Raw genomic sequence first — 8,975 nt, 5'->3', positions numbered from 1 at the left:
TTGGGCAGCACAGATACCGCGAGGTCTACGGGGCGGAGCCTTGGAGGGGGCGGGGCTTCGCGTGACATTTTGCGACTAGGATTCCACTGGCTTCACGGGCAACATCTTTCGCTGTCTGTTGCGTAGACGAATCGGCGTGACGAGCTGAAGATTCGAAGGCGCCAGGCCCAGCCCCGCGCCAGACGCCGTTCCCCTAGAAACCTGAACTGCAGGACCAACTGCAGGAGGCGGCCCCGGAGCTCCGAGGACTCGTCCCGTATCGCGCCGTCCTGCCGTCGCCGCATCGCGCCGCCCCGCCCCGGCTTGCCTCAGCCGTCGTCGAAACCCGTCACAGCGTGCAGGATCGAGCGCCTCCTCGCCCTCTGCCAGGCCCCGGGGGCGCCGTCCGTCGGTCGAGGTCATGGGCAAACGGCCCCGCAGGCCCAGTGCCTACCCTGCGGACTGGTGGGGACCGCAGACCGAAGGACCCGGCCCCGCCAAGCGCCGCCGAACGGAGGAGCCCGAGGACCCCGAGTCCGAGTCCGAGGCGGCGCCCAGCCTGGACAACCTGACGGGACCTCCGGCCGCGGACGCGCTCACTTCCGTAGTGGTCCTGCCCGCCGGCTGTGCCCTGCACCTGCCCCTAGATGGCGTCGACGTGCTGCTGGCGCCCAAGCCCACGTCCGTGCTGCAAGTGTCTCTCGGAGATCACATGCTCATGCTGGTCCCCGAGGCCCTCCTGGGCTGGGGCGTGGAAGGCCCGTGGGGACAGGGCCTGCAACGGGCCGCTTTCCTGAGCGCTCCAGGGGAGTACATGGCCCGGGAGCCGGGATTCTTCTGCGCAGCTGTCCCAGAGATCGCCCGCCAAGAAGAGGCCAACCAGGAGGAAGCAGACGCCGAGCTCCTGCCGCCTGGGATGGAGGCTGAAGCCGGCTCCGTCGCTGAGCTCCGCAGCCCCACCGCAAGGGTGTCGGGACCCAGCGCGCAGGGCTTTGTCCCAGAGCCCCGTCCTCGGGCGCCCAATCCTAGTCCAGAGAAACGCTCTCCTCACCACGACGACAACCTGCACTTGCACCTTCGGGAGCTCTCCCTCGACTCACCACTCCAACCTCTACCTCCCTCTCCGAGTCCGGGTCCTCACGAGCGCCCCCAACGCCCTTACCGTCCTAAGCGCGAGGCCCAGAGATGTCTGTTCCCGGAATGAACTGCACCGCGGGGTACACACACACACACACACACACACACACACACACACACACACACACACAAATTCTGGCTACCATCCTGGAGGCCCAATGGATTTCCCGGCGTCTTTTACACTGAATGTCCTACAACCTGGAAATTAAGCATCTCGTGGGCCAACAACTCCTTTTTCCCTCCAGACTGGCTATAGTAGCAGGAGAAGATGTCAGGAAAAGAAAGCAGACTCTAGACCTCATCTTTGAAATGGAAAATCCGCCCAGGGATACCGGACAATGTGTGTTCAGACGTCTGGACTTCTTTACAACATCATTCTCAGGCCTATCCATTCCCGCTCGTTTGCATTGGTTATTTTCTCTCAAATTCTTCTCTCTCCAGCACCATACCCTATTGCTACCCTATTTCTCCCCAAACCAATAAATAACTGGATTTCTCATGTTATATGTTTTCCCATGCATTTATGAAGATTTTTAGCCATGGCTTTTCTCTTTCTTGGTGTTTTGAGCTGCTCTCCTGGAAAGTTGCAAAATAGTATGATGGTTACTATACATAATTGTATGATGTTTGTTCATAGCTTCCTCTTAACCTGAGGAAGTTCTCTTCCAGTCAAGTTCACTTTTCATTATGAATAAATGCTGGATTTTATCAGATGTTTTCAGCATGTATTAGGATATGCATTTCCTTTTTAAATCTCTTCCTCCGGTTATTTTGACTCAGAGACTGATGTAAAATGTTTGCATTCCTGCTATTCCACATTATTCATACCTTTGACATTCTACCCCGAGTTTTTTCTTTTGTAAATCAAACCTCTAACTCTTAAAACATTAATTTAGGGGCCTCCCTGGTGGCGCAGTGGTTAAGAATCTGCCTGCTAATGCAGGGGACATGGGTTCGAGCCCTGGTCTGGGAAGATCCCACATGCCGTGGAGCAACTAAGCCCATGAGCCACAGCTGAAGCCCACGCACCTACAGCCCATGCTTCGCCACCAGAGAAGCCACTGCAGTGAGAAGCCCGTGCACCTCAACGAAGAGTAGCCCCCGCTCACCGCAACTAGAGAAAGCCCGTGCGCAGCAACGAAGACTCAACGCAGCCAAAAATAAATAAATAAAAATTAAAAAAAATAAAACATTAATTAATTACCATATTTCTTTCACATTTTTACAAAAGAAATAAAATCTACAGGTAAAGCTGAAAACAAGATGGTTTCAGTTTTTTTAAACATCAATACTATTTATATTCACCAACATGCTTCACCATTTCCTCTCTACCTTTTTATTCCTATATTCCACTCTCAAAGTCTAGCCTCAATTTTCTTCTTGCTGAAGAATATACTTTAATAGTTCTTTCCACTATACCCTATGTGTAGTAAATTATCTTGGTTTTGTAAATCTCAACATGTTTTGTGTAGTACACTCTCATAGTCTTGTATATCTGAAAACTTTTATTATGTATTCATTCCTAATTCTAAAGTGTTATTTAAGTACTTTAAAGACATTACTCCATTGTTCTGCCATTTTTGATTGTTGTTGCAGGCAAGAGGTCTCTGCCAATCAAGTTGTTGTTCCTTTTATATTTGACTCAGCTGTTCATTAGCACATTTTTAAATTTTATTTTATTTTTTAATTGAAGTATAGTTGATTTACATTGGTGTGTTACTTTCTGGTGTACAGCAAAGTTATATATTTTTTCCATATTCTTTTACATGGTTATGGTTTATTACAGGATATTGAATATAGTTCCCTGTGCTATACAGTAGGACCTTGTTGTTTATCTGTTTTACACTGAATACATGATAGTTTTATATCTGCTAATCCCAAACTCCTAATTTATCTCTCCCCCACCCTCTTTCCCCTTTGGTAAACATAAGGTTGTTTTCTATGTCTGTGAGTCTATTTCTGTTTTGTAAATAACTTCATTTGTGTCATATTTTAGATTCCACATATAAGTGATATCATATGATATTTATCTTTCTTTGACTTACTTCACTTAGTATGATAATCTCTAGGTACATCCATGTTGCTACAAATGGCATCATCTCATTCTCATTTATGGCTGAGTAGTATTCCATTGTATAGGTATGCCACATCTTTTTATCCATTCATCTGTAGATAGACATTTAGGTTGCTTCCATGTCTTGGGGGTTTTTTTCATTCATTCATTTATTTATTTAATTTTTGGCTGTGTTGGGTTTTGTTGCTGCACGTGGGCTTTCTCTAGTTGCAGCGAGCGGGGGCTACTCTTCGTTGCAGTGCGCAGGCTTCTCATTACGGTGGCTTCCCTTGTTGCAGAGCACGGGCTCTAGGCACGCGGGCCTCAGTAATTGTGGCATGTGGGCTCAGTAGCTGTGGCTCGTGGGCTCTAGGCTAGCGGGCTTCAGTAGTTGTGGCACACGGGCTTAGTTGCTTGGTGGCATGTGGGGTCTTCCCAGCCCAGGGCTCAAACCTGTGTCCCCTGCACTGGCAGGCAGATTCTTAACCACTGCGCCACCAAGGAAGTCGCCAGTTGGCTATTTTAAATAGTGCTACTATGAACATTGGGGTGCATGTATCTTTTCAAATTAGAGTTTTCTCGGGATATTTGCCCAGGAGTGGGACTGCTGGACCATATAGCAACCCTTTTTAGTTTCTTAAGGAATCTCCATACTGTTCTCCATAATGGCTGCACCAATTTACATTCCCTTCAACACTGTAGGAGAGTTCCCTTTTCTCCACACCCTCTCCAGCACTTATTATATGTGGACTTTTTAATGATGCTCATGCTGACCAGTGTGACGTGATACCTCATTGTAGTTTTGATTTGCATTTGTCTAGTAATTAGTGATGTTGAGCATATTTTCATGTGCTTTTTGGCCTTCCGTATGTCTTCTTTGGAGAAATGTCTATTTAGGTCTTCTGCCCATTTCTTTTTTTTTTTTTTTTGCGGTATGCGGGCCTCTCACTGTTGTGGCCTCTCCCGTGGCGGAGCACAGGCTCCGGATGCGCAGGCTCAGCAGCCATGGCTCACGGGCCCAGCCGCTCCGTGGCATGTGGGATCTTCCCGGACCGGGGCACGAACCCGTGTCCCCTGCATCGGCAGGCGGACTCTCAACCACTGCGCCACCAGGGAAGCCCTACACTAAAGTCTTTAATGCATTGAGATGACTTTTGTGTGTGGTGTGAGATAGTGGTCTAGTTTCTTTTTCTTTTTTTCTTAGCATGTGGCTGTCCAGTTTTCCCAACACCATGTTTTAATCTAAATTTATTTATTTATTTATTTTTGGCTGCGTTGGGTCTTCGTTGCAGTGCATGGGCTTCTCATTGCAGTGGCTTCTCTTGTTGCGGAGCACAGGCTCTAGGCACACGGGCTTTGGTAGTTGTGGCACAGGGGCTCAGTAGTTGTGGCTCGCGGGCTCTAGGGCACAGGCTCAGTAGTTGTGGCGCACGGGCTTAGTTGCTCCGTGGCGTGTGGGATCTTGCCAGACCAGGAATCGAACCCGTGTCCCCCTGCATTGGCAGACGGAGTTTTAACCACTGCACCACCAGGGAAGTTCCCCCGTCACCATTTATTGAAGAGACTGTCCTTTTCCATTGTACGCTCTTTGCTTCCTTGCCATGAATTCATTATCCATATATGTATGGGTTTACTCCCAGGTTCTCAGTTATGTTCCATTGACCTATGTATCTGCTTTTCTGCAAATATAATGCTGTTTTGATTATTGTAGCTTTATAATATAGTTTTAAATCAGAGAGTGTGATACCTCCAACTCTGTTCTTTTTATCAGGATTGCTTTGGCTGTTCAGGGTCTCTTATGGTTTCATGTAAATCTAAGACTTTTTTATTCTATTTTTGCGAAAAATATCCTTGGGACTTTGATAGAGATTGCATTGAATCTGAAGATTGCTTTAGGTAATAGAGACATTTGAACGATGTTATTTCTTCCAATCCATGAGCACAGAACACTTTTCCACTTATTTGTCTCCTCAGGCAAGGGAAACACAAGCAAAAGTAAACAAATAGGATTACATCAAACTAAGAAGTTTCTGCACAGTAAAGGAAACCAGCAACAAAATGAACAGGGAACCTACCTAATGGAAGAAGATACTTGCAAATCATATATCCAGTCAGGGGTGAACATCCAAAATATAGAAAGAACTCACAACAACAACAACAAAAATAAAACAACCCCCAAATGGGTATAGGACACTTTCCAAAGAAGACATAGATGGCCAATAGACACATGAAAAGATGTTCAACGTCACAAATTATTAGAGAAATGCAAATCCAAACCACAAAAGTCTATTTCTCTTAAAGTCTATGTCTCATGTAAGTATTGCTCCCCAGCTTTCTTTTTATTTCCATTTGCATGGAGTATCTTTTTCCATCCCCTCACTTTCAGTCTATGTGTGTCTTTAGCTCCGAAGTGAGTCTCTTGTAGGCAGCATATATATGGGTCTTGTTTTTGTATCCATTCGGCCACTCTTTTTTTTTTTCAAAACAAACAACTTTTTATTGAAGTATAGTTGATTTACAATGTTGTATTAGTTTCAGGTGTACAGCAAAGCGATCTATATATGTATATATTCTTTTTCAGATTCTTTTCCATTATAAGTTATTATATACAAAATATTGAATAGAGTTCCCTGTGCCATACAGTAGGTCCTCATTTATCTATCGCCCTATGTCTTTTGATTGGAGCATTTAGTCCATTTACTTTGAATAATTATTGATGTGTATGGTCTTATTGCCATTTTATTAATTGTTTTGACATTGTTTTGTAGTGCTTTTTTCCTCCTTTCTTCTTCTTTCATTCTTTTGTCTTGTGATTTGATGACTATCTTTAATGTCATGTTCAAATCCTTGCCTCTTTTTTCTGTGTGCATCTATTATAGATTTTTCTGTTTGTGTCTATCATGAAGTTTATATACAGTGATATCTTGTTATATGTGATTGTTTTAAGTTGCTGATCTCAAATCTCAAATGCATTTAACAACCCTACAATTGTACTCTCCTCCCCTTATGATTACTGTGTTTGACATCATATTTTACATCTAAGTATTTTGTGTATCCCCAAACTGCTTACTGTAGATACAGATGATATTACTACTTTTGGCTTTTAACCTTCCTACTAGCTTTGTACATGGTTGATTTTCTATCTTTACTGTATATTTTTTTAATCTGTCTCCTAAGGCAAAGGAAACAAAAGCCAAAATAAACAAATGGGACCTAATTAAACCTAATAGTTTTCACACAGCAAAGGAAACCATCAACAAAATGAAAAGACAACCTACTGAATGGGGGAAAATATTTGGGAATGAGATGACCAATAAGAGGTTAATATCCAAAATATATAAACAGCTCATACAACTCAATAGGAAAAAGCAAACCACCTGATTGAAAAACGGGCAGAAGGAACAGGATAGAAAGCCCAGAGATAAACCCACGCACATATGGTCACCTTATCTTTGATAAAGGAGGCAGGAATGTACAGTGGAGAAAGGACAGCCTCTTCAATAAGTGGTGCTGGGAAAACTGGACAGGTACATGTAAAAGTATGAGATTAGATCACTCCCGAACACCATACACAAAAATAAGCTCAAAATGGATTAAAGACCTAAATGTAATGCCAGAAACTATCAAACTCTTAGAGGAAAACATAGGCAGAACACTCTATGACATAAATCACAACAAGATCCTTTTGGACCCACCTCCTAGAGAAATGGAAATAAAAAACAAAGATAAACAAATGGGACCTAATGAAACTTCAAAGCTTTTGCACAGCAAAGGAAACCATAAGCAAGACCAAAGACAACCCTCGGAATGGGACAAAATATTTCCAAATGAAGCAACTGACAAAGGATTAATCTCCAAAATTTATAAGCAGCTCATGCAGCTCAGTAGCAAACAAACAAACAACCCAATCCAAAAATGGGCAGAAGACCTAAATAGACATTTCTCCAAAGAAGATATACAGACTCCCAACAAACACATGAAAGAACGCTCAACATCATTAACCATTAGAGAAATGCAAGTCAAAACTACAATGAGATATCATCTCACACCAGTCAGAATGGCCATCATCTAAAAGTCTAGAAACAATAAATGCTGGAGAGGGTGTGGAGAAAAGGGAACACTCTTGCACTGCTGGTGGGAATGTGAATTGGTACAGCCACTATGGGGAACAGTATGGAGGTTCCTTAAAAAACTACAAATAGAACTACCATGTGACCCAGCAATCCCACTACTGGGCATATACCCTGAGAAAACCATAATTCAAAAAGAGTCATGTACCAAAATGTTCATTGCAGCTCTATTCACAGTAGCCCGGAGCTGGAAACAACCTAAGTGTCCATCATTGGATGAATGGATAAAGAAGATGTGGCACAGATATACAATGGAATATTACTCAGCCATAAAAAGAAACGAAATTGAGCTATGTGTAATGAGGTGGATGGACCTAGAGTCTGTCATACAGAGTGAAGTCAGTCAGAAAGAGAAAGACAAATACCGTATGCTAACACATAGATATGGAATTTAAGGGAAAAAATGTCATGAAGAACCTAGGGGTAAGACAGGAATAAAGACACAGACCTACTAGAGAACGGACTTGAGGATATGGGGAGGGGCAAGGGTAAGCTCTGACAAAGCGAGAGAGAGGCATGGACATATATACACTACCAAATGTAAAACAGATAGCTACTGGGAAGCAGCCGCATAGCACAGGGAGATCAGCTCAGTGCTTTGTGACCACCTAGAAGGGTGGGATAGGGAGGGTGGGAGGGAGGGAGACGCAAGAGGGAAGAGATATGGGAACATATGTATATGTATAACTGATTCACTGTGTTATAAGGCAGAAACTAACACACCATGGTAAAGCGATTATACTCCAATAAAGATGTAAAAAAAAAGTTTATACAACTCTCCTCAATACTCTGTAATAACGTATATGGGAACAGAATCTAAAAAACAGTGGATATATGTATAACTGACTCACTTTGCTGTACACCTGAAACTAACACAACATTGTAAATCAACTACACTCCAATAAAAATCAATTAACAAAAATGGGCAGAAGAGGTGAACAGACATTTTTCCAAAGAAGACATAACAGTCAGGCAACAGGCACATGAAAAGATGCTCAACATCACTAACCGTCAGAGAAATACAAATCAAACCACCATGAGATACCACCTCACACCTGTAAGAACACCTAACATCAAAACGACCACAAATAACAAATGTTGGCTAGGTTGTGAAATAAAGGGGACCCCCGTACACTGTTGGTGGGAATGTGCATTGGTGCAGCCACTGTGGAAAACAGTGTGGAGGTTCCTCAAAAAACTAAATAGAATTACCATAGGATACAGCAATTCCACTCCTGGGTATACATCCAAAGAAAACAAAAACACTACTTTGAAAAGATACATGCAGCTGAATGTTCGTGGCAGCATTATTTATGACAGCCAAAATATGGAAACAACCTAAGTGTCCATCAACAGATGGACAGCTAAAGAAGATGTGATGTGATACATATATGCATGTGTGTGTCTGTGTGTATGTATATACTCAGCCATAAAAAAAGAGTGAAATTTTGTCATTTACAACAACATGGATAGACTTGTAGGGTATTATGCATAGTGAAATAAGTCAGACAGAGAAAGACAAATACTGTTATGTTATCACTTAAACATGGAATCCAGAAAATAAAACAAACTAGTGAATATAACGAAAAAGAAACAGATTCACAGATATAGAGAAGAAACTCGTGGTTACAGGTGGGGAGAGGCAAGATGGGGTAAGAGATGAAGAGGTATAAACT

At 43.2% G+C, this 8,975-nt stretch overlaps 1 protein-coding gene across 1 annotated transcript; it reads left to right on the top strand.

Moving 5' to 3' along the window:
- Positions 1–400: 400 nt before the first annotated feature.
- On the top strand, positions 401–1,183 carry LOC309805973 (proline-rich protein 23C-like; the record flags this gene model as incomplete). Its single annotated transcript, XM_082624337.1, has 1 exon — positions 401–1,183. The coding sequence occupies one exon, from the start codon at positions 401–403 to the stop codon at positions 1,181–1,183; it is 783 nt and encodes a 260-aa protein (XP_082480463.1).
- Positions 1,184–8,975: the final 7,792 nt, after the last annotated feature.

The sequence above is a fragment of the Mesoplodon mirus genome, assembly GCF_964341445.2.
Source record: "Mesoplodon mirus genome assembly, chromosome: 6".
Classification (NCBI taxonomy): Eukaryota; Metazoa; Chordata; class Mammalia; order Artiodactyla; family Ziphiidae; genus Mesoplodon; species Mesoplodon mirus.
This window is presented reverse-complemented; position numbering and strand designations above follow the sequence as displayed.